Below are 25,635 nucleotides of genomic sequence, written 5' to 3' on the forward strand. Positions count from 1 at the left end.
CTACAGTCTGGTGCAAAATGATGGGCTGGGCTGATTGGCTGTCCCCCTCAGGTATTTGGACCACAAAGGGAGGAAGGTGCCTTAGGGCATTAGGGCAACTAGGGGCCCAGACCAGGAGGAGGGAGAGGAGTGGGGCACAGACAGGCTGGAGGCCCTGAGGGATGCAGAGAGCCCTTGATCTGGGTTCCGGGAGGCCCAGGGCCCCCACTGTCTCCTTTGGGCTCCCTGGGGATCCTCTATCCTGCCTGGGCCAACATGAATGGGCAAACCGAGTGAGAACATCGTAGGATGGACATCTGTGCCTACTGGAGTCCACTCTCCTTCCGGCCTGCCTCAGTTTACAGGAAGTGAGGAGGGGCAGAGTGGAATCAGGGGCTGTCACCTGCACAACATGAGTAGGTCTGTGCTAGGAGTCTAGTATTGGTCAAGTGTCCACCTTCTGGTAAACAGGTCAGCTCACACTGGTTCACATGCTGGGCTTGCAGGACCTGGCTGTTGGGTGGGCAGGTGGGGAGGGGTGGAGAGAGGCCCGGCTCCAGAAGAAAGTGGCCCATCTGTGGAAGGGGCCTGGTGACCTCGGGGTCAGCTGAGGTGGGAAGGGCACAGGGGTGTTCTGGTCAGTGGCTGATATTAGCACCCCCTTTGTTGACATTGTACAACTGACCACAAACTGGGGATTAGGAGATAGATAGAGTCGGTCTCCTGGAGGGAGGGGATGGCCCCAGGTGGGAAGGCGGGACCTCGGATGCCCATCTCAATGTTCAGTTCAGGGAGAGAAGACAGGGGACAAGCTGGACACACGAGGGGCAGATGGCCCTGGCCCAGGCCTCCTCCCGCCAGGTATCCCAGAAATGGAGCCTAAGGCCACCAGATCAACTGAGACCCCTGGGCACTGGCGGGGTGGGGCTCCTTGACCGCTCCCGGCCATAATCAGGGGCTGGGTAGGCAGGGTGGGCCAGGGAAGGGAAGGGAGGCAAGCTTTCTGGTATGCAGCTCTGCTCTGTGGCCTGACTTCCTTGTGACATCCAGACGCTGGTCCGGAGGGCGCTTCTCTCTGAAGGATCATGCCTTGTATTAGGAACTTGTGTCAGTCCACGTCTGATTCACAGTCCTCAGAAGGCTCTGCTCCAGGCTTCCTTTAAAGGTAGGACCCTCCAGGTCAGTGGGTCTTGAACTTGAATGTGATTAGGGTCTCCTAGGTCATGGGCCCCACCGGAGTGTCTGACGCAGCAAGTCTAGGGTGGTGCTGAGAATCTGCACTTCGGACCAGTTCCCAGATGCTGCTGCAGCCCCCCCCGGGCCCCACTTTGAGAACCGCTGCTCTGGCTGAAGGCATCTCAGGACTTGATTCGCAAATTCATCGCACCCGCAACTCCTTTCAGAAGGAAACAGCAGCCTTACTGGGCACAAGTGAACCAACTCTCCCTCCAGAGACTGGCCTCGTGGTGCTCGGCAGAACCCTGGCTTTCTTCCTGAAGGTGGGGTGGGCAGTGCCCGCGGCCTGGGGACAGCCGTCCTCTGAGAGGGGGCCTCGGCAGGGATGGCAGGGATGGGGAAATCAGGGACCAGGGGACCCTGCCCGGGTCAATGACATGGCAGAGGGTCTGTGACTGGCGGCGCCTCGGCACGCGGGGTGGACTTCGGAGCCGCTCAGGCTCCCTAGGGGGGGTGCACTCGAGGCCACAGGTGCTGGTTTCCCTGGAAAAGCCACCTGGTTTCCAGGCCAGAGAGGAGACGCAAACACAAGGCTCCTCTCTGCCCCTTTTCAAAAGGGAGAAAGCCTGCACCTCAATAGCGGTGTCTACACTGAGTCCCACCATTGTCCACTGCGGTGAGAACCTGAGCCTGCGGGGACAGGCAGCGTCTCTGTGCACCTGGCTGTCCCCACAGTGGTCCCTTTGTGGTTCGGGGAAGGCAGCGGGCCTCCCGCCAGTCTCCTGGACAGCGCAGGCCCATCTGGATGCTCCCCAGACTCAGGTTTGGGAGGTCCAGTCGGCGGAGGAAGGTGACGCCAGGACAGGGGGAGGGCGCGTGGCGGTGCGGCAGCCCTGCCCCCCGTCCTGCACGCCGGACCTCAGCGCAGCCCCTGCATGGCCCCGCACGCTCCCCGGAAAGGTGTCTGGAGTCTCAGGACAGGTTGTCGTGAGCCGACTCCAGGTGGGGATTCACGCGGGGCCTACTGGGCACGGCTCCAGGGGAGACTGGGGGGTGGACGCGGAAGTGCCCGGGGGCACCGCCTCTGAGCCTCTCGTGGGGACGACAGCCCGGCCTGAGCACGTGTCTTGGGCAGTGGTCCGTGGCCGTGCTCGGGACACCAACTCTCAGCAGTCCTGGCTCCTCCTGGGCCAGTCCTCGGACACAGGCTCGGGGGCTGTGAGTGGGTTCCAGGGCTCTGCGGGGCAGTGACCGCGTCCACCCCTTCTGGGTCCTCCCCAGACCCCTCTAGCCGGGAATGGAATGGTCCTTGAAATTCTTGTGTCACCTACCAAGGAGCATGTGAATGATCGAAAGAGCTTAGTAGTGATGAGGGCAGGGTGCTTGCGAAACGTGTGGTGGAGACACCCTGGGGCCCCAAAGTGGGCTGGGAAACAGCCTTCTGCAGGGTAAGGGTGCTCAGGGCTTGCGCAGCAGAGAGGTTTCGGAACGACACCTGGTGATGACCAGCACCCCCGAAGTGTGTTCCAGGGTTAATGGGCCTCAAGGTCACATACATTTGGGTCACGCTGGGTTTAAACTGGTTTTTCCCTCTTGCGTGACTTGGGAGTGTTCACGCGGTCTGGTGGGTGCTCACGGTCTGTCCACCAGAGGGCGCAGGCCCCACGGCCCCTCCGAAGCAGGGTGGGTGCACCATGCCCGTCCCCCCAAGCACACCTTGGGAGACCTTGATGGAGAGCCCCTTCCCCCACAGCCTCCTCATTCTTTCTGAGTAACCGTTCATATATCCATATATCGGTTAACCAGAGATATCCCCTATTCTGTTTTACCAAGAACTAGAAAAATCTTTTTTACTGGCATCGCTGTCCGATTACATTTACAAAAACATCGGAGTGCCAACAGCTAACGCCTGGTCCTGTGTTGGGCACCAGGCGGAAAGAGCCAACGTAGCGTCCTTCACAGAAATCTGCAACGTATCAGCCCCACTGGCTACAGAATTATAGAGCTGAGATGCTCTGGAGGCCCTTGAGTTCAATTACTTCACTTGAGAGGCAGGGAAGCCAAGAGCCAGAGAAGTTAAGGAGTTTGCTTGAGGCCACACACCCAAGTGATGAACGGTGGCACCAACGGGGACCCGAATCCAACCTGCCGGGATGATCTCCGTTAGGGGGACGCAAGCCGTACACGGCGCGGAGTCTGCTTCGGGTCCTGTCCCCCCCCCCCCCCCCCCCCCCGCCTTTCCGCCACCCATTCTTGCTCTCTCTCCCAAAATAAATATAAACCTAAAACAAAGGTAAAAAGAAAAATGTTCATTGGGAGAAGGTCACACGGGTTTGAAGGCAGAGAGAATAACGTAATGGCCTCCCCCCAGGCATCGCGAGCGAGCGTGAACACACGCCGGCCGTCTCATCTGGGCTGCGCCCTCGCCCGTCTGTTCAGGTCGCTGGTGTTTGCTGACGTATGAAGGTAAACCCGAGCGGTCACGTCGCCCCCGCTCCGTATCTTCACCCACATCTGCTCGTCTGCACCAAGGACATCTCCTTCGATGACCACAACACCAGCACTGGAACAAAGTAAGCTGATGAAATGGGTTCTTTGGTGCCGCTGAGCATCCGGCCCACGTTCCAATCTCCCGAGTAGTACCGGGAATGCCTTCTTGCGAGGGTCACGTGAATAAGGATCTAGGCCAGAGCTGGCTGGTGACGCCGGGCCTGACCTCCAGCGGCACCTGTAACGCAGACGCCCACCACCGCGCGGGCTGCCCAGCGCCGGGCTCTCTTCTCTAGGCGCTACAGGCCAGGGGGAGAGGGGCGGTGTGCGCATGCTCTCTCCACCCTGACTCGGAAGCAGATGGTCCGACTGGGACCCTGGCTCTGCCAATCAGGTAGCTTGTTCGCTAGCCAGCTAGTGACCCTCTAGTGCAGCCTGATCGTCAGGACCCCCACTCCGTCCGCCAAACGGGAAATAGTACGAGCTCGCGGAGGTGAGTGAGTGCAGGGCAGACGGACGGGGGGCTGGCACCTGGGGACTCGGGACCCCGCCGGCTTTAGAGACGCGACCCCACGGAGGGCGGCAGGAACCACGTCCTCCACGGTGTCCCGCCGGGGCTCACGTACCCCTGGGATGGCAACAAGAGACACGTGTCTCCTCCCAGAGGCCGAGTGACAGCGTGGCGTTTGAAGTTCCACCTTCAGATGCCCAGACCTGTGTTCTCTTCCCTCTGCCTGAGGTTACTCGCCGGTCACCGTGAGCGGCACGGCACTGAGCCGGGACGGGAGAACGTGTAGGTTTAGGATAAGAAGCCTCGTTTCTTGTGGAAACCGGCTGCTCCCTCCCACGGGTGAGGTCGCGGGGCCCTGCTGCGTCGGCAGCCGCCTTCCTCGTGCTCCCCGGGCGCCCGGCGCAGGGCCGGCGCGTCACCCACCCGGAGCTGCGGGACAGCCTGCTGGCGGCACGCTCTAGCTCCACCTGCTGGCCGCCTTGGGACACCCGCCTGTTCCCAAAGCGTGGAGGGACTGTCCAAACTCTCAATGGGTTCTGGGCCAGCAACAAAGCCTACTTCTCCCCACCACGAAACACAATGCCTCCGCTGAGGGTTTTAGGGACAGGAAACCACTTGGCCTGGCACGAAGGTCGCTTTGCTCCACTTTGAGAGGCACCGCTGCTCCTCGGCAGCGTCTGGGGGTAAGCGGGGGAGGGGGTATTCACCTTTGACGTCCTCCCACCTGCCTCACTGTGTCACTAAGCATTAACTGCCCGCTGCAGCAGGCAGCCCACCCACGGTCCCAAACCCCACTCTGCAGCAGTGGTGCGGGCAGCGGGCTCCCGGTGGATCACGTGCACCTTTGGCAAAACACTCATTTACCCAGATGAGAACTAAAGGACCCACAGGTGGTAACGGGGTGTGGGGGGGGGGGGAGTGCGCCCCTGGGGCCGGCGCTGCAGCCCTGGTCAGCTCCGGGGCTGGTTCCCCGGGTCCCGTGCCTCTCCCTCCCTGGGCAAGTGCAGATTCAGAGTCCCAGCCCCAGCCCCGGCAAGGTGACCTCTGGCTCTCACTGCCTCAAAACGGGGCTGGGGCTCCACCTCGTTTGCTTCTTCTGACCGCATGAGCTAAGCTGCACAGCACAGGGCTGGCGTCTGGGGGCCCCACCGGGGGCGCGGGGGAGCGCTGAGGGTAAGGGCCCCGTGGGTGCGGTTCTTTGCATTAGAGCTTTTCAAAACGTGGTCCCCGGGGCAGCAGCACCTCTGGGCAGATGATGAGAAGTTCAAGTTCTCAGGCTCCTGCCCAGACCAACGGGATCAGGAACACCGGGGTCTCCTCCCAGTTCTGGTCCTGACCCTGGCCCCAGCGCGGATACCACTGTGAGGTGGGCAGCGACGCTGAGGGCAGGCGTCATCCCCATCTATACATAGGAGAAATCTAGCTGGGAATCCCTGCAGCAAGTGGCAGTCACTTGTCAGGCGCCGAACGTGGCCAGACCTGACCCTATGTGCTGGAGACACACGCGAAACCCGGGACGGTCTCTGTCCTTATGAGGAAAGACCGCTGGCGACCGGACCTGGGCCACTGTCTCTATTCCACAGCGAGACCCCTGCTGGCCTGCAGAGCACCACATTTCAAATTAGACCCCTCTACCCTTACTGCTTTAGAATCCTTTATAAAAGTGTCATTCTGGGGGGCACCTGGCTGTCTGACTCTTGATTTTGGCTCAGGTCATGATCCCAGTGCCATGGGATTGAGCCTCTCGTCCGGCTGTGCTGAACATGGAGCCTGCTTATGATTCTCTCTCCCCCTCTGCCCATCTCCCCAGCTTGTGCTCTCAAAAAAAAAGAGAAAAAGGCACAATTCTCGCAGTTTGGTGACTGCCTTAAATGGAGACAAATAGCATGCAATATTTATTTGATATTAGCCAAACTGGGAGAAATTATCAGTCAGTCAGGCAGAGCCCGACACGGGGCTTGATCCCAGGACCCTGAGCTGGAATCATGTCAGTTTTTAAGTACTATGTACTTTGCCTTACCAGGGACTTCCTGATAAAGTCTCTCAGAGCTTATACTTTTCACCCACTACAAGATCTCCTACTTTAATTGTACAGTGTTTTACAGTTGTCTTTTTTTTTTTTTTTTTTGAGAGGGTGAGCAAGTGCACCTGCAAGCGAACGAGGGGAGAGAGAGTGGGGCAGGGGAGGGGAGGGGAGAGAGAAGCGGGGCTGGAGCTCACGAATTGTGAGATCACGACCTGAGCTGAGGTTGAATGCCTAAGGACCAAGCCCCCCAGGCGCTGGCACTTTACAGTGTCACTAATGCCCCCCCCCCCCCCCCCCGCCGCCGTCTTCGCGGATCCGTTGGAACTGACGTACGGTCCCCAAAGGGGAAAACACAGGCTCGGCGAGGTCACGAGAGTTAAGTGGCAGAATCATATGTTTCACAACTGTTTACTGGACATCACAGGGGTGAGGGCCTCGGCCTAACCCCGACTCCTGTGGCGATCGAGGACGGGACGGCTCACCGGGGAGGCGGACAAGGGGACACGGGCACAGGCGCACCTCACAGTTCCATTTATTCACGCCACAAAGGAAACAACACGTCTACACGCGTACGGCGGTGCTCCACGCGCCCATCTAACAGAGCTGCCGGGATTTACAGCCAGATGGTCAGTCTCACGTGTGCTCCGAGGAAAGCTGGCTAATGGTGACCGTGGGCGGGGGCAGGACTCGAAGCTTTTAAAAGAGAAGCACAGTGTGACTGTAAGTGAGGAAGAAAGGGACACACAGAAGATGGTCTATTCCGTACCTTACTGACAAGTCTGTAAATGGCAGTTTTCAACACTATGGACAAGTCTGGAGGGTCACTCCTACACGGAGTGTCTGACATGTTTACGGGTGCGTGTAATCAGTTCGTGCACACGGAACAAACCTGTGGCACAGGACAGAGGGGCAGGAAGTGTCTTCTCCCCAGAGGTCACGAGCCAGCCCTGGGTTTGTGAGGACTCACATGACTGGTTTCACTGTCATTTGGGAAGTAGAGTGAAATGTCCAACACTTGGGCATAAACTTATGTGATGCTTTCTTTCAAAACACACCTCACAGGGCAGCGAGCTCGCAAGCTAACCTGTGCTTCCCTGCTGGCGGCACTGGCTACCTCTGGCTTTCCATTACCCCCAGAAGTCTTACTTGGTCCAAGGGGGTGGGCAGTGGTTTTTAACACTCCCGACTGTAAGAGGAACTTCATGTTTCAACGTGATCCCCCTGTACCTTATGTACTGATAAGCACATACCGCAGAACAGATACGCCTTGATCTGAAAAGGCACGATGGGGTTTTTAATTCCCCATCCATTTTAAGAAGCAAAAATCTTACCTTTCGAAGCTTTACTTCTTTTATCTGAAATAAAAAGAAAGAAAAATTGGTCGTATCAGTGTTTTAGAAACATGTTTTCAGTCAACCTAGTGTTGAAATCGATATTTGGCTGAAGAGCTCATAGCTTCAGTAAAGCTGTTTCAGAAAGCTTTCAGAAAATAGGGAGTTTCTATGGTGTCTCACAGCCAAGAAGCGGTACAATTTCCACCCAAGATGCTCCATGGACAGTTAAACAGCCCTTCAGCATCTGGAGGGCTTTGTACCCCCCACACCCCCCCCCCCCAAACCTCAGTCCTGTAGTTTAAACCAGTTGCTTGTTAATACATGACTGGGGCTCATCTCTGTTCCACTGGGGACCAAATGGTCACCTCGTCTCAGTTTCTATTATGAAAACAGTTCAAACATTCACAACAGTGGAAAAGGTACAGTAAAGCACGATACGCCACGACACTCCACCCCTATTTCAGTCCGCATCTTAAAACTAAGGACATCTCCTATGTGTTTGAAGTACCACCGTGACACCTAAGAAAACTCACAATTCCCTGTTATCAAGGTTTGTTCAGATTTTCTCAGTTGTCCCCAAATGTCTCTTACAGCTGACATGTACGCTTCATGTTTTTTTAAGTTTATTTATTTTGAAGAGAGAGAGCGTGCTGCAGAGAGAGAGAGACAGAATGACAATGTCCCGAGTAGGCTCTGCTGTGCTGACAGCAGAGAGGCCAATTCAGGGCTTGAGCTCATGAACTGTGAGATCATGAACTGAGCCAAAGTCGGACGCTTAACCGACTGAGCCCTCCAGCCCCCCCTACTCTTCACGTTTTAAGTTTTTTAAAACATTTTTATTTATTTTTGAGACAGAGCATGAACAGGGGAGGGTCAGAGAGAGAGGGAGACACAGAATCTGAAACAGGCTTCAGGCTCTGAGCCATCAGCACAGAGCCTGACGCGGGGCTTGAACTCACGAACCGCAAGATCATGACCTGAGCCGAAGTCGGATGCTCAACCGACTGAGACCCCCAGGTGCCCCTACTCCTCATGTTTTTTTTAAAAAAAAATTTTTTTTTTCAACGTTTTTTATTTTTGGGACAGAGACAGAGCATGAACGGGGGAGGGGCAGAGAGAGAGGGAGACACAGAATCTGAAACAGGCTTCAGGCTCTGAGCCATCAGCACAGAGCCTGACGCAGGGCTTGAACTCACGAACCGCAAGATCATGACCTGAGCCAAAGTCGGATGCTCAACCGACTGAGACCCCCAGGTGCCCCTACTCCTCATGTTTTAACAAAGGGCTCTGATGCTCACTTCTGGGTAAGAACCATAGTTCCTTCACATGAATCGTGATTCCCTTTAAAAAGAATTTTCATCCTGACTGCTAAAGAGTGAACATACAGAAACTTACCAGCAGCCCTGATTTTATAAATGATGGAGCCCATCAGCCCCATTCCTACCCAAATCTCCTGGTAAACTTGGGTATAGTAGGGCCTCATGGGGACCCAAACATTCTTAATAAGGCTTTGAAGCATCTGAAAAGAAGCACAGAGATAAATGTTACCATGATCGTCATTTTAAAGCTAACTGGTTAAGGGGGTCCCACGTATTCCTGAACTTGACCCCGTTTCCTATAACTCCCGCACAGGGGCCATTCCTACCCCGCATGGGGCCCCCGCTCGGCAGCTCTTGGAGCTCTACTCCCCACTTCGGGGCTGTCAGCCGAGGCCACCCTGGTGCTCTGCCACCCCTCGCTCCTGAGTCCCCAGACCGTGCCACCCTGCACAGCCCATGTCCCCTCTCCGACAGCTACTCTCCATGAACGCTGTGCCCAAAATCACACACCACTTTCTTTTAACCCTTAAATAGAAAAACTTGTGTGTCTGCATCATCACGTTAAGAACTGCTGGCATTCAGAGCTGAAAAAGAACAGAGGTCCTAATGAGACCCACACCCAGCGTGGGCACATGCCGATCAGCTCCCAGAACCTCCTGTTTTTAAAAATTTCAGCCCTAGTGAGGTATAAGTGACTTCTAAAACTGTGACATACACATTTTAATTTTTGTTTTAAGCAGTCTCCACCCTCAACATGGGGCCTGAACTCACGACCCCGGATCAAGTCCCATGCTCTACGGACAGAGCCAGCCAGGCGCCCTCCAACTGTAAGACATTCAGCATACACCGTGGTGGTGACTCGATAAACACCGTGAAAAGATTTCCCCCATCTAGTCAACGACCACATCCATCGTTTCACTTGTGTGTGTGTGTGTGTGTGAACTTTATGGGGCTATTGACCACAGTTACGATGTTTCACCTGTGTTTCAGCTTCGAAATCTGCCGCCAATTGCAAAGCAGACAGCGAAAGATGACGTGGTTACTTCCTAAGAGCTGCAATTATGACCGAACTTATTTAATGCATGAAAATATTTACCTCATCACTGGATTTGATGGAGAAAAGCCATCAGATGCTGAACTTAACAAAGTTTGCTTTTATGTGCAGGTCTCCAAGTAAGGCTTTTGATGACACAATTTACTACAGACTCTAAAACTTGATGCCCGTGTTTTCATTTAAGCTCTGTAACCTCTCAAGTGGTGTATTAAACTACAGTCCTTCAAAGCTTGTCAGGACTAACTAGATCCAAGCACTTTGCATTTTCCGCGAAAGCGCTCCTCCAGCCTCAATCAGTGAGGCTGCTGGTCCCCGCCCCGGCCAGAGCCCCGTCCATCGCTCCTTCACATCACTACTGGGGCCACGCAGAATTTCACTTCTCGGATTCAGTGTTCTCTGGTGTGATCGCGATTTCCTGAGCACGCACTAGGCAGCAGGCCTTGTCTGGGGGCTGAGAAGCTGGCTCCTCAGGAGTGCGAATACCTGGGAGAAAAGTGTCCTTGGCAGAGGCAGCGTGTCCGCCAAGACCCCAGGCCGGGATGGGCTTGCGGAAGGGGGAGGAAGGGAAGCCACCACAGCTGCCCACATCCCAATCCGGGCTCTGCCTCCTTCCTGCTCACTGCCCCGATTTCTTCCTCTGCAAAGTGGGGGTGAAAACACTGCCCACTCACCAAGGGCTCTCGTGAAGACAGGTTCCTCTGCATCAAGTGTTAACAGAGTCTGGTGTCCTGTACCGAGAGCTGTTACATAAAACGGCGTGGCTAGACCACGGGAGGGAAGAGGAGCTGGGTCGGTCATTTGGGGCCACGGAAGCTGTGGTGAGGAGTCCAGCTTTTACTCTAAGCGCGTCATGCAAACCTACCAGTGCTCACAAAGTACGTACACACTTACCTCTTGCACCACTCCCTAACCCCTACCAGATGACCCCTACCAGGTGGCTACTTAGAGGGAGTTGCCGGAGATCACCCAGCTGGATCTATGAATCACCCAAGCCCCCAGTCCTCATCACTAGGAGAATCTGCTCCAAGGACCGTCTTATTGAGGCTGAGGCATGGTCGTAAAGGTCAGCCAGCCCTGCCCCCTGACCCAGGTGTGACCCTGAAGGATGCGGTTGTGTCCTCCTCCTGGAACCCCTGCAGATATGTCTGTCCTCAGGCTGAGATGCTGTCAGAGCACGAGGATCCAAGAAAGCAACAACCCTGCTCTTGGAAGGTACCTGAGAAGACCCAGACGGGATCCAGAGGGGGCCTCTAAAACCCCCAGGTGGAAAGAGTTCAGGCCGACCAGCAGCATTCCCCTCCTCCCTGAGCCCAGCAGTAACTGGGAAGGAAGGTAATCCCAGCCCCCACTGCGGCTGGGTCCCAATCCCAGCTCCGTCTGCTCTGCTCCCAATCTTGGGGGCAAGTCCCCAAAGTTGTCCTTTCAGAAGGTTCTCCTGTGAAACAGGGATATGTCCACGAGCCCCATAGGGCTCTGGATGGCCTCCAAGGGGAACCATAAATGACCCGGCCTGATGTGGAAGGAGGACTCAGCACACGGTCACAACGGCGGCAGAAGGAAGTGCCACAAACATCCGGCCGATAGTAGTGCTAAGCTACTGGGATTCTAAGAAGGAGAACTGAAGGACCTGCCCTCACTTAGGCCAGATGAAGATCTAGATGGAAAACAGCAAAGTAAACTGAGAGCAAAGGAGGGGAGAAGGGGCTGAAGACACTTGAGTTGCCCTGATTTTCTGCACACCGTCCTGGTCCCCCGGCCCTCCTCACCTAAAATCATCTCGGACTGAGCAGTATCCTACAAATACTTACCTACCCCGGCGCGACTTTCCTTTTGGCCAAGGTTGCCGTATTAGGCTGGACAAGTGTCATGTTCCCGATATTTAATAAAGTGAAGCCCCCACTTTTCCCACCTGAGTCCACCGTCCGTGCACACCACCGGCTCCGTGTGCGGATTTTAGGACACTCACTCTGTATCAGCAAACTTTTACCCGACCTTACACGGCAGACAGGACACGTCTACCCGCTGAGGCCCGGAAGGGGATTCACAGGCCCGAGTTCCATACAACTGCAACCATCGCCTGCGACCCCGTTGTGGGCCCCGTGGTGGGCCCCCCCCCCCCCCCGGCTTAGTAACCTGTAGAACAGCGCGTCGCAAAGGGAACCGAGGTACAAGGACTGAAGGGACCAAGCTCTGGGCGGGAGCTCCATCAGCAGCAGCTGCGCGACCCCGGGCAGGTGGCCGACCCTGTCACCGCCCGAGTGCCCTTCGTCAAAGCAGTCCGGCGGGGCGCGAGAGGCGTCCAGGCCGAAGGAGACGGCGGGACTTCGCACAACCAGCCAGGCCGCGCGGACCGCCTCCCTTCCTGGGCCGGGGGCTGCAGCCCAAGGTCAGCGGGGGCCCGGAGGGACTCCCACCTGCCGCCCGCAGTCCTGCGCCCCGCCGGCCCCCATACCCCGCGCCGAGCAGCCGGCCGCGCCCCCCGCACTCACCTCGGCCCCCGACCCCCAGCTCAGGCCGCCTGGACCCGCACGGCTAACGACGCGGAAAGGTCACCGAGTGCGCAAGCGCCGCGCGGGGTCCGTCGGGAAGGCGGAAGGAGCGGCGGCGCCCCGAGCCCAGAGCGCCTCCCGGGCCGTGTCTGCTCGCCACAGCGCCTCCAGCGGCCGCCCCGGTGCGGCCGGCTGGCGGAGTGCCAGGGGAAGGGGCTGGCCAAGGGGGCCTGGGTGTGTTGTCACGACCAGGTGACTAACGGGTGGGACGTGTCCCGTTGCGGGACTTCCGGTGTAGGGTCCTGGACAAAGCTGAAAGGTGCGTCCACCTGAAAAAGGGGCCGTCTTTATTTGATGTATTAAGTCTGAGAAGTCGTCTCCCGTCTGGTTTTCTTTCTTTTCCCAATGTTTGTTTATAGAGAGAGCGAGCGAGCGCGCGCGAGCGAGCAGGGGAGGGTCAGAGAGGAAGAGGCAGAATCCGAAGCCGACCCAGGCTCTGAGCTGTCAGCCCAGAGCCCAATGTGGGGCTTGAACTCAAGAACCAGAGATCATGACCAGAGCCGAAGTCAGATGCTCAACCTACTGTGTCACCCAGGCACCCTATTTTTTTCTTTTTTAGAGACAAAGAGAGAGCGAGAGGTGGGTAGTGGCAGAGGAAGAGGAAGACGGAGAATCTTAAGCAGGCTCCATACGTAGGGTTTCATCTCACGACTGTGGGTTGATGACCTGAGTAGAAATCGAGAGTAGAGGCTCAACCAATTGAACCAACAAGGTGCCCACCGCTGTTTTCTTGCTATTTCTCTGTGTATTAACTGTTTTGCTCTGCATTTTTTTTTAATTTTTTTTCAACGTTTTTATTTATTTTTGGGACAGAGAGAGACAGAGCATGAACGGGGGAGGGGCAGAGAGAGAGGGAGACACAGAATCGGAAACAGGCTCCAGGCTCCGAGCCACCAGCCCAGAGCCCGACGCGGGGCTCGAACTCACGGACCGCGAGATCGTGACCTGGCTGAAGTCGGACGCTTAACCGACTGCGCCACCCAGGCGCCCCTGTAAACAAGGTGTTTAATAGTTATGGCATTTTTAAAAGAATGCATATTAAATCAGATGAGTTAGACCGTATCCCAGATGTAACAAAGTGCAGGAAAAGAAATGGACAAATCAGCAACAAGATTTGTTTTTAAATCTGTACATTATCCACAAGGCCCAAACAATAGAAGCAAATACTAGAATGTCCCTAAAGTAGTGCCATTCTAAAGAAACCTTTAACAGGTCAGTTAAAACCCGTCTCACAATAGCGACAGTTCATTTTAACGATAGTATGACACAGAACACCTATGAAAAAAATTCATCACAAGACAGCCAAGTCCACAATAATGCAACTTCATATAAAAACTCAAGCTGCAAATAAAAATTGGTCCTATGAAGAACAAACTGGACACACTCCAGATGGTTATGCTGGGATACCTAACGTCCGTAACGGCAGCCTTTTACAATTTTACTAAAGAATAGAGCTGGTGTGCAAAGAGAAAGGAACAAAAATCTGAGCTATTGCAGTGACGGAATGTCCCTGGAGATTCGATCTGTGCGGCTACGGTAAGGTCGTGGGAGGAAGTGCCTTTTGCTCGCGTTTTGCAGTCGCACTCTTCATATAGCTTGTAGACAAAAGGTCTGTCTCTACTCAAGTGCAACAACAATACTAAAAGCAAACTACTGCAGCTTTCAGTAGCTCATCAACAAAAGGGATATTACTTGGTTAAATAAACCAGGCAATGCATAAAAAATGGAAACAAACAAGTTTTCTCAGCAGAAAGCTGGAAATTCTAAAAAAGAAACAAAAACCCACCTGGACAGTCTGAAAAAAAGCCAGACAGAAATTGGGTAGGCTTAGCAGATTAGACAGTTGAAGAATACTGAACTGAAAGCTGCATTAGAAGATACCATTCAGAAGCACAGGGAGACCAAAGAGAAGATGAGAGGGTACAGCAGAAAAGCCCCTCGTATGTCATCTCAGAGGAAAGGAGAGTGAGATGGGGCAGAAAAGCTAGAAGAGGTAATTTTCCAAAAGTGATGGGGAAAAAAAATCCCACCAAAGAATCAGAAAGCCTCACAGAAACCCAGCAGGCTGATAAATGAAAATAGACCAACACTCTGAAATAAACAGAAAATAAATAAAATAAAACCATATAAAAATAAATACCACAGAAAATAAAACCATGGAAAAGTAAAGATGAGAAGATCTTAATTGCCTATCCAGAATTCTACGCATATAGAACTTAGGCTTCAGTAAAGAAGGTGAAATAAAGACATTTTGGATAACCTAAGGCTGAAGGAATGATCGATCACCAGATCTACAGTCCTTACAAAAAAGAATAAAAACCAAACCACTAACGTTCATTACTCAGGCAGAAGGGAAGTGAGCTCAGCTGGAGGGACGAGGACCATGGAAGGAAGAGCAGTGAGCGAGGTCCTGCTTTGAAGGGAAAAAACGCTTAGGATCAAGTGAAAGCTGCATTCACAACTTGGAAACCTTGCTATTTTAGGGTAGTGGTTCTCAAAGGGTGGTTTGGGGGTTTCCAAGGACCTCTGGGTGTCGAAACTATTTTTGTAACAATGGCAAGATGTTATTTGTCTTTTTCACTAGAATTATCTCACAAGTATTCACTGGACTTTTCCAGAGGCTGACTTGTGATGTCACAACAGAATGAATACAGAACAGATATGAGAATCCAGCTATGTTCCGTTAAGGCAGACATTAAGAGATCTACAAAAATGTAAAAGTGTCATTCTTCTCACAGAGTGACTTTTTATAAAAATATTCTCTTTAACATCAAATAGGTTATGGTCACTTAAAAATGGATAAACAAAATGTCTCAGTTGTAATCCCTAATAAAGTAGATGTAACCCACAAAAATGAAAGTCCTCTAGGGTCTTCTTTCATTTTTAAGAGTAGAAAGGGGTCCTCAGAGAAGGACCAGGTTTGAGAACCACTGTCCTAGAAAAAGAATGATTTAGACTATAAAAAGGTAGGAAACAAGCATTTAGGGAAAACTCATGAGTATCATCATAATCTATTTCAAGACAACAAAGCTTTTGAACTTCAAACTCCACTTGAGATCAACAGAATTTTCAGGTCTTTTGTTGCCAATCCAAAACACCCTATGAAAAATACATCTTCAAAGGAAACAAAATGTTTAAAGATAGAGCCACCTCAGCAGATTTATGCAAAGTGCAGAATTGCTGCATTTTGTAGCTGAGAAGGTCAGAGAAGACGTGCAGGTACTTTGGGCACAGCTTCTCCCACTCTGTCAAGAGTGCTGCATAAATGGCATAAATCATTTGTTATCGTCTCGCCTGCATGTTTTCCCTTTGGCTCCGCAGCTCAGGCTGCTCCGGGAATGCACATATGACCTCCGCCAACGCCCAGGGGACTTCCTATGCGCCCTGGTCTAAGTGTCTATAAGCCGATTGAGAACTGTCAAGCTGTCTCTTTCAACTCTGGACAGGAAGGCAAGATGAGCTGGGCTAACTGAGGATGAAGCACCAAGAACTACTGATCAAATGAAGGGGTCAATGTGATTCGGTCTGTGATGACACAGTGTTAAACCAGTAGTCAGGAAATGGCAATTAAATGAGAACAAATTTCTTTTTTTTTTTTTTTAATGTTTTTATTTTTTATTTATTTTTCAGACAGACAGAGACAGAGCATGAACAGGGGAAGAGCAGAGAGAGAGGGAGACACAGAATCCGAAGCAGGCTCCAGGCTCCAAGCTGTCAGCACAGAGCCCGACGCGGGGCTCGAACTCACGAACCGTGAGATCATGACCGGAGCCGGTCGGACGCTTAACCGACTGAGCCACCCAGGCGCCCCCAAATTTCAAAGCTGAAGAAGCATCAAGAGAGCAGTTAGAAGCATCCTTAAACTGTAGTTAAAAACTCAAAACTCAAGGGGCGCCTGGGTGGCTCAGTCAGTTAAGTGTCGGACTCTCGGTTTCGGCTCAGGTCGTGATCTTGCGGTCTCATGAGTTTGAGTCCCACATCAGGCTGTGTGCTGATGGTATGGAGCCTGCTTGGGATCCTTTCTCTCTGCTCCCCCCCCTCCTCACACTGTCTCTGTCTCTTTTTATTTTTTTATTAAAAAAAAATTTTTTTTTCAACGTTTATTTATTTTTGGGACAGAGAGAGACAGAGCATGAACGGGGGAGGGGCAGAGAGAGAGGGAGACACAGAATCGGAAACAGGCTCCAGGCTCTGAGCCATCAGCCCAGAGCCTGACTCGGGGCTTGAACTCACGGACCGTGAGATCGTGACCTGGCTGAAGTCGGACGCTTAACCGACTGCACCACCCAGGCACCCCTGTCTCTGTCTCTTTTAAAATAAGTAAATAAACTTAAAAAAAAATCCCTCAAAACTCAAGAGGACTGAAAGAGATAGCAACCCAAAAGGTGCAAAGAACATAGAAAAGGACTTCCAATCACCTTACACCCGTTAGAATTGGCTAAAATAAAAAAGACAAGAAACAGCAAGTATTGGTGACAGAAACACTTGGAGAAAAAGGAATATGCTTGATCACTGTTGCTGGGAAGGTAAATTGGTGCGGCCACTGTGGGAAGCGGTATGGAGGTTCCTCAAAATATTAAAGATAGACATACCGTATGATCCAATAATTCCAATATTGGGTAATGATGCCCCCAAACCCAAAACCACAAATTCAAAAATATATCTGCACCCCTACGTTTATTGCGGCATTTTTACAACAGCCAAGGTATGGAAGCAAACCAAGCGTCCATTGATAGCCAAAAGGAAAAGGAAGATACACACAACGGAATATCAGCCCTAAAAAGGATGAGACTGTGCCATTTCCAACAACGTGGCTGGACCTAAAGTGTATTATGCTCAGTGAAAGAAGTCAGACTGAGAAAAACAAATACATGATTTCACTTATATGTAGAATCTAAAAAAAAAAAAAAAAGAAGAAACCAACAAAAAGCAGCATCTGACTTATAAATGCAGAGAGCAAACTGATGGCTGCTAGAGGGAAGGGGGGATTGGGCAAAATGGGTAAAGGGGAGCGGGAGATACAAGCTTCCAGCTATCGAATGAGTAAGTCATGGGAATGGGAGGCGCCGCATAGGGAACCGAGTCAATGATACCATAATAGCGCCTCATGGTGACGGATGGTAGCTGCAGCAGCGGTGAGCACAGCATAATGTATAGAGTGTTGAACTGCTGTGTTCTACACCTACGCCTCCGCCATTGACCGTTGACTATAGTCAGATAAAAACAGAACAAGCCCGCTCTTCCAAAAAAAAAAAAAAAAAGAGCAACTTCCACTTGAAACATCCAAGCAACATCCACCGTGTCACAGACAAGGGATGAGAGTGTGGGAACCGTAACGTACTAGGAAACACAAATGTGAGTTTCAGTCGTTCCAAGTGGTTTCGATGCATTTGGGGAGATTTAGAACACGTTTTAGCCTTCACATAAACTATGAAGTTACAGTGTTTTTTAGTCAACGCTGAATAACGTCTGAAAAGTCTCAATGACTTTGTGATTACATTCTTATTTATTGAAAAACAGGTTCTTTCCCATGGCCAAAAAGTGCGTGGGCGAGGGGCACCTTTTGCAGGCTGCTGTGTTTGGAAATGTTAGAACGGGAAGCCCAGAGCTCATAAATATAAACTAGTGGTGTCATCAGGATTTGGACTTAGGACCCCTGGCTCAGTACCTTGCTGGGCTCATTGTTCCTGAAACGTGGAGAGCTCAACCCCCAACCAGTCTGACCGCTGTCTGCACTGCTCTCAAGCTGACCTCTATTCGCCACTCTTTGAGCATTTTCCAGTCCTTAACTCGACTTCACAACGTTGGTCAGCACTACGCTCCTGATGTCTTCCACCTACTCATTCACACGTGTCTTTCCGGAGAAAAGAATGGAATGATGGCCGGCAGGCAATCATGCCACTTTTCTTGTTCTCCGTGCCATCTCCCTGCCTTTGTAGATCTTTGCTGGATTCCCCCACCTCTGCCTCATCTTTCAGGCTGTTTCCTAGGGTTCTGTCCTCCACCTTCATTCTTCTAGTGCTCGGCCTGGGCCATTTCAGCTGTTCTCAGGGTCTTAACCACCGTTCATTTGCTGATGACCACCAAATCTGTACCTCTGGCCACCTCTTTCCATCTAGCCGTGTGCAAGACACCGTACCCCAGATGCAGGTTTAGGAAAGAAGGAGAGGAATTTAGTCATGTTGTGGCCCAAGAGAACTTCTTCCAAGCCTGCGGTTCAGGCCTTAGTGGCATGTGCCTTCAGGCCTCCGCCCATGGAGTACGTTCCCTGTGAGTCTTCCCTCTGCAGTCGTTCTTCACCTGCCTCGTTCCTGGTTACCCTGCAGATGTCCACTTTGGGGTCACTTTCTCCTAGAAATCTTTCCTGACCTTACTTCTGTTCCCCAGGTAAGGTGCAAGGTGTCTCAGTTCAGCAGCCAGCTGTTTACCTGGACAATATACACTCAACCCCCTCCTCCCGTTTGCCTTCCATCTCCCACCTTGAGGTCTCCCAGCGTGGTACCCCGGCAGCTCTGCGCCGAGCCTGGCACACAGCAGGTGCTCCATCAATGTCTGGCCTTTCTCGGCCTGGAGCGCCAAGCCGCGGACGTAACCGCCGAGGGAACTGTGGAGAGCAAGTCAAGACCAAATTCTTGCACCTCCTGGATCCGCTGATGCCCCGGCCCAGGCCCCTAAAACACAGAGCAGCTTCGAGGGACTCACCTCGCCGACTCGGGGGCCGTCGCAGTGGCTCAGGCGTTCCCCAACGAGCGGAAGAGCGACGCTGCCGACGGCGCAGGCGCTGGGCTGCCAGCGCTCCCAACAGGCCTAGCGCGGCGCCGAGGGGCGGGGCCGGCAGCACGAGGTTCCGCCGTGTGAGCGCTGGCACATCCTGATTGGAGGGCCTGGGCGGGGCGGGGCCGCGTTCCCGCCGTGCCCGGACGCGCCTTCGCGTTCTTGGTGTCGTCTGTTCCCGCCGCTCCGCTGGGCAGTTGAGGTGGCGTCGTCGCCGTGCCGGGAGCATGCTGCGCAAGCTCACCGTCGACCAGATCAACGACTGGTTCACCATCGGCAAGACCGTGACGGATGTGGAACTGCTGGGCTCACCGCCCGCCTTCCCGGCCGAGGCGGCCAGGGACGAGGCGCAGCGCAGGGACGCGCCCCCCGGCTTCGGCCCAGCAGCTGGGGCCCAGCCGGCAGCGTCCGGGAGGTAGGAGGCCGAGGGTGGGTGCGAAGCCCAGGCCCGGCCAGGGGTGGGAGCGAGGCCGGCAGTGGGGGAGCGTCTGGGGGTTGGTGTGAGGCCCGAGCCCTTGCTCCTCCCCAGACTCTCCATGACTACGTCCCTGGCCCCCGGCTGGACCACCCCGTGACCTAGGCCTGGTTAACTCTCCTGGAAGTTGAGCCACTCCAGAATTAGGTTCACTTTTTAACTTTTTTTTTTTTTTAACTAATAAGCTATTTTTGAGAGCAGTTTACATTTACAGAAAAGTTGAGCATAATCCCAAGTACCTTCTTCACCCCCGCCAACGTTTCCCTGTTGTTAATGTCTTTTTTTGCGTGTCATTGTACAAGTGACGAGCCGATGTGGATACGTTATCGTTAACCAGAGTCCGTAGTGACGATGAGGGTTCAGTCTTAGTGTTGTGGTCTGTGGTTGTGGACAGGTGTATGAACCTGTATCCACCACCATACAGAATAGTTCCACTGCCTTTTGTGCTCTGCCTCTTTACCCCCTCCCTCTCCCCCCCAACCCTGGCAACCACTGATCCTTTCACTATCCGTAGTGTTGCGTTTTCCAGAGTGTCTTATAGTTAGAATCAGGCCTGTTTAGCCTTTTCAGATCTGCTACTTTGATTTTGTAATATGTGTTTAAGTTTTATCCATGTTTTTTCATGGATTGGTAGCTTTTTTCCTTCTTTTTTTTTTTTTCTTTTTTCTTTATTTTTGAGACAGGGAGAGACAGAGCATGAACAGGGGAGGGTCAGAGAGAGGGAGACACAGAATCTGAAACAGGCTCCAGGCTCCGAGCTGTCAGCACAGAGCCCGACGCGGGGCTCCAACTCATGGACCGCGAGATCATGACCTGAGCCAAAGTCGGCCGCTTAACCGACTGAGCCACCCAGGCGCCGCCTTTTTTTTTTTTTTTTTTTTTTTTTAAACACGTGTTGAATGATATTCCATTGTCTGGATGTACCACAGTCTGTGCATTTACCTACTGAAGGATGCTGGTGGCTTTCAAGTTTTGCAGTGATGAGTAAAGCTGTGGTAAACATTTCTGGCAGGTTTTTGTGGGTCAAACGTTTTCAGTCCATTTGGGTGAATACCAAGGAGCTGGAAAGCTGGATCTTCGTTCGGTTTTATGAACGCTCCTTCTCCCACTATTTTTTTTTTTTTTAACTTAAGCAACTGTTCTTGGTTCCTCTGTTCACATGATTTTGGTGGAAATAAAAAGGCAAGAGGAGGGCATCTGTTTTTAGAAGACCCAGCGTGGTGTACCGAAACACCTGTTCCCTCTATAAAGCGGGCCACTATGGAAACACTCCCATCTTGGAGTGTCTGTGTCAGTGCTCGGACCCCCCCCCCCCCATATTCAACACCTTTTTCAGTTGAGAGGGTGGTTTTTGTTTTTTAGTTTTTTATTTTTATTTGTGATGTTTATTTATTTTTGAGAGAGAGACAGAGCACGAGCTGAGGAGGGGCAGAGAGAGAGGGAGACACAGAATCTGAAGCAGGCTCCAGTCTCTGAGCTGTCAGCACAGAGCCCGACGCGGGGCTCCAACTCATGAACGGTGAGATCATGACCTGAGCCGAAGTCGGACGCTTAGCCGACTGAGCCACCCAGGCGCCCCAGTTTTTTAGTTTTTGAGAAACTTTCTCTTGTTGGTTGGCCCCGTCAGGTTTTCATGGGATTGCTTCAAGCCTCTGTAGACAAGCTTCAAGCCTTTGCAGAGTCAAGGACTACTTGGGATCTTTAGTAAACCTGTTCTTGGAGGCGGGGAGGGGACAAAGAGACCCTTGTGCAGCTTTAGAGTGGCTTTTTTGTTGCTGCTTTTGTACTTTTTCCCCTTGAATTGCTCTAGTGAGTAATCCTATAGGCTACCCTCTCTCCTTAAGCCTCCTCTGCTTGTAACGGGCAGAGCTGTGTTGCTTCTAAATAACTTATTGTGGTAGTGGATGTAAATTATTATTGCCCTTTTCAGAAACTAAAAGTATAGATTTAAATGTTATAACTACTGAGGACCAGTTGTTACAGTTTCCAGTCTTGGTGGATTAAGACTTTGAAAAATCAATAAAAATGAAATTTCAGAGTAATGGAATGGAAAAAAGAAAATACAAGCCCCACTTAAAATATTAATTATAATTATCAAGTAAAATTACTTTGTAAAATTGCCATAAACGTTTCAACTTCTGTATGTAGCTAGAAATAGGCAAATAACATTGAGATTTGTTTGTGTAGTGCTTTGAGTCTGAGCAGTACTTCCCTGAAAGGCCCTTCCTGGGCCCTTACCACGTGCATATCTAAGGCGGAGGCTCTGCTGTGTAGTGGGCACTCAAATACAGCTACGTTATTTAGTCCTTGAAATAACCCCCTGAGATTGATGGCAGTAACTTAATTTTGTAGTTGAGGAAACAGACTTGGGTGGTAAAGTGCCTTGCCCAATAACTTCCTGAAATAAATAGTCACGGTAGGTAGAAAGAGCCTCTACCCCCCTCCAAAGATAACCACGGGACCCTGTGACTGTGTTCTGTTACAGGAAAGAGGGATTCTGCGGATGTAACTAAGGTTATAGATTCTAAAATAGGGAGATTACCTGGATTGTCTAATGACACGAGCCCTTAAAAGCAGGGATTTGAAACACGAGAGGGACTCGACCAGTTGGTGTTAGACAGGACCGACCACAAAGGAAGCAGGAGAAGAATGTGGACAGCTAGGAGCAAAGATGGGATCCCGGCTGACGGCCAGCAGGGAAACAGGGACCTCTGTCCTACAACTTCAAGGAACTGAATTTGGCCAACGACCCTGAATGAGCCTTTGGTAGTGAACGCAGTCCTGCCAACACCTTGATTTTGGCCTTACGGGACTCTAAGCAGAGGACCTACTTGTGTCCACCTGCACTACTGATTGACAGAAACTATGAAATAATCAATTTGTGTTGTTTTGAACTGCTGGATTATTGATAATTTGGTATGGCAGCAACAGGAAACTGATACAGTGGTAGACCTGGGGTTGATGTAGGGTGAGCTGACCATAAAGGCACCCTCTGCCCCGTGGCAGGCACACAGCTGATGCTCAGATACTTGTTGACTGAGGTCTTTCCAGAAAGGAGAGTTTGAATGAGGTTTTGATGTTGGTGAGAAAACATCTGACATAGAGGAAGACAGGTTTTGAAATATAGGATAGCCCACAGTGAAACTGTATTTGGGAGGGACGATCAGGGTACGATCAGTGTGCGTTGAATCTCTGGAGTCCAGTCCACGAGAGCGTTGTTAAACCAGCTTCATGAGTCATGTGAGTAATGACTACCGGCATTAAAAATAAAGAAGAGAAGTAGAAAACATGAGACTCTTTGGCACCTCCAAATGTACGTTGTCCCAGAGAAAGCTTTCCCATAGAAACTCCCCATTTCAAATCACCTATCTGGTGATTCCTTTTACCTAATTCAGTTTTCCCTTCTCGGTATCTCTCAGGTAAGTTGAGTGCCCACTGTGTTGAGCACCGCGTCAGGTGACAGGAAGCACAGCAGTCTGTCCTTCCGACAGACGAGGGAGGTCCCATTTTATAGCTGAGGATCAGCTAAGTTGAGAAACTGATCCCCGTCCGCCTATTTATTATGTGGTAGGATGGCTGTCTGACTCCAGCATATGTTACTTTTCACTTCTCGCTTGTTGCTTTTCGGTATGTAGGCTTTGCACACGTTACTGTGTGTACGTGTTATCCTCCGGGAGTTGCGGTTTTCTGTTGACCACAAAAGCCGTGCTTTTTAAAGACCTTTTTGTCCGTTTACAGATTTAGTTTGTTAGGCCCCTTTCCCATGAATTACAGTGTTCTCTATGTAATTCAATGCCCCGGAGGGGAGTGGCTGAGAGAGAGAATAGGGGAGCTCTGGGGGCACGGAGCTGGGTCCACGATTATCTCTGAAACCACGAAGGACTCTGCTGCTTCATCTGAGGCTACTGGGGGGCCATTGGAAGGCACTCTGGGGTTTTGACCAGAGCTGTGGGGTGATGTGACTTCTGGCTTTAACATGATCACTGCTGTGTGGAATGGACTGCAGTGGGCCCAGGGCGGTAACAGGGGATCAGGGAAGAGTCCATTAATATCATCTGTGACATCACTTTAGATGTCAGCTTGGCTGGACAGTTGTGCTAATATTTGGCCCAACATGATTTAAAAAAAGCTTTTTTTAAAAAATGTGTATTTACCTTAGAGACACAGCGTGTGAGAGGGGGAGGGGCAGACAGAGAGGGAGACACAGAATCCGAAGCAGGCTCCAGGCTCTGAGCTGTCAGCACAGAGCCCAATGCGGGGCTCAGACCCATGAACCTCGAGATCGTGACCTCAGCCAAAGTTGGATGCTTAACCAGCTGAGTCACCCAGTGCCCCTGGCCCAACATGATTCTGGATGTTTCTATGGAGGTGCTTTTTGGATGAAACGAACATTTAAATTGATAGATTTTGAGTAAGGCAGATTACCTTCCAAATTGTGGGTGGGCCTCATCAGATCAGTTGAAGACCTGGCTAGAACAAAGATTTACCTCCTAAAACAAGAAGGAATTCTGCCAAGTCCCTTCAGACTCGGGCTGCAACTCCTTCTCAGGTTTCCAGTCTGCTGGCCTAGCCTGCACATTTTGGACTTGTGTCTCTACAATCTCATGAGCTAATTCCTAAAAGTAAATCTCTCTTTCTCTATACACATCTGTTGGTTTAGTTTCTCTGGAGAATGCCCGCTAATACATCATCTAAGAAGAGAGGATGGTGGGTTAGACCAGGACTGTGGCATTGGAGGCGGTAAGCAGTATGCAGTTTGGATGTACTCCTAAGACACAAGCGAGGACTTTGTAGCTGGATCAGATACAGAACACGAGTGGGGAAGCGATAACGGGGACACCAAGGTTCTTGGCCGAGCAGCTGGAATGTGTTGCCATCGACGGAGAAAGGCAGGACCACGGGAGGAGCTGGTGTATGGGGAGACTTCTGATTTGGACGTGTTAACTTGACATGACTGTTAGATAACAGTAAACGCAGGCAGTCTGGAATTGAGGAAGGAAGCCTGGCTGGAACTAGACGTTTGGGGGTTCAGTTTAAGGCTTGGAGACCAATGAGCTCACCCAGACTATGGGTGGTGGATCCTAGTGGGTGAGTGCAGGTCCAAGGACCTGAGAAGAAGAAGTGGGTGAGAAGAGGTCCAAGGACCCAAGCCTGGACCCCTTGAATGTTGAGAAGTTGACGAGATGGAATAAAGAAGAGTGAGAAGGAACGCCTGGAAGGCTCGGGAAAACCAGGCGGGTGGCCACCTCCCCTTTGTGAATAACCACTTGCCTGGTGCCCTGTGTCCACATCTCTTAGTACTTGTATGGAATTGCTTTCTGTTGTTTTTTCCACATGAGAACTTTTTTTTTTAAATTTTTTTAACGTTTTATTTATTTTTGAGACAGAGAGAGAGCATGAACGGGGGAGGGGCAGAGAGAGAGGGAGACACAGAATCGGAAGCAGGCTCCAGGCTCCGAGCCATCAGCCCAGAGCCCGACGCGGGGCTCGAACTCACGGGCCGCGAGATGGTGACCTGAGCTGAAGTCGGACGCTTAACCGACTGAGCCACCCAGGCGCCCCGCCACATGAGAACTTTTTGAGGGAACATTTTATCACTGAATCTCCGCCTCCTGGTGTAGTGCCTGGCACGTAGTAGGGGCCCAGGTATCTGCATGAATGGACTGCCTTGGTAGGTCCCAATTCTTGAGGTCTTATGATATGCTAGAAATGAGTATGGCTTCCTTATCTGCTCCTGCTTTGACTGAATTGTGAAATCTGTCATACGCCTCTGACCGCAGCTGATTTCCCTAAGGGGTGTGTGTGTGTGTGTGTGTGTGTGTGTGTGTGTATACCGATGAAAATTAGAATATCCTGGCAGATGTTTCCAGAATAAGAGTGCACTTCCCCGTTTGTGCTTTCACCAACCTGGCCTAGATGAACCATCCTCTCTTTCCTGCATTATTGCA

General features: G+C 51.8%; 2 protein-coding genes and 2 long non-coding RNA genes across 9 annotated transcripts in view; 2 read left to right on the plus strand and 2 right to left on the minus strand.

Annotated features, from left to right (window-relative positions):
- Window positions 1-5,052: 5,052 nt before the first annotated feature.
- Window positions 5,053-6,248, plus strand: LOC121032344 (uncharacterized). Its single transcript, XR_005791242.1, has 2 exons — window positions 5,053-5,329; window positions 5,569-6,248. It is a non-coding gene; the product is annotated as an uncharacterized LOC121032344 (long non-coding RNA).
- Window positions 6,249-6,576: 328 nt separating this feature from the next.
- Window positions 6,577-12,505, minus strand: ATP5MJ (ATP synthase membrane subunit j). Its single transcript, XM_040478346.1, has 4 exons — window positions 12,379-12,505; window positions 8,912-9,035; window positions 7,514-7,537; window positions 6,577-6,875 (listed from the first exon to the last, which is right to left on the minus strand). The coding sequence occupies exons 2-4, from the start codon at window positions 9,033-9,035 to the stop codon at window positions 6,841-6,843; spliced, it is 183 nt and encodes a 60-aa protein (XP_040334280.1). The 5' UTR covers window positions 12,379-12,505; the 3' UTR covers window positions 6,577-6,840.
- A 963-nt stretch (window positions 12,506-13,468) lies between these two features.
- LOC121032343 (uncharacterized) lies at window positions 13,469-19,197 on the minus strand. Of its 3 annotated transcripts, none has more exons than XR_005791239.1 (3): window positions 19,186-19,197; window positions 15,367-15,368; window positions 13,469-13,631 (listed from the first exon to the last, which is right to left on the minus strand). It is a non-coding gene; the product is annotated as an uncharacterized LOC121032343 (long non-coding RNA). The 3 variants fall into 3 exon arrangements; XR_005791240.1 differs by lacking the exon at window positions 15,367-15,368 and adding an exon at window positions 16,713-16,715; XR_005791241.1 differs by lacking the exon at window positions 15,367-15,368.
- Window positions 19,198-19,392: 195 nt separating this feature from the next.
- TDRD9 (tudor domain containing 9) overlaps window positions 19,393-25,635 on the plus strand; it is a 121,233-nt gene continuing 114,990 nt past the window's right edge. For all 4 annotated transcript variants that reach the window (XR_005791243.1, XM_040478348.1, XM_040478349.1 and 1 more), the window contains exon 1: window positions 19,393-19,627. Coding sequence is in view for 3 of the 4 variants with exons in the window: in XM_040478348.1 (XP_040334282.1) it covers window positions 19,440-19,627 (188 nt within the window). In the remaining variant the exon portion in view is untranslated. The remainder of the gene's footprint in view (window positions 19,628-25,635) is intronic.

Source organism: Herpailurus yagouaroundi, unplaced genomic scaffold (assembly GCF_014898765.1).
Source record: "Herpailurus yagouaroundi ecotype Mexico unplaced genomic scaffold, PumYag 141, whole genome shotgun sequence".
Classification (NCBI taxonomy): Eukaryota; Metazoa; Chordata; class Mammalia; order Carnivora; family Felidae; genus Herpailurus; species Herpailurus yagouaroundi.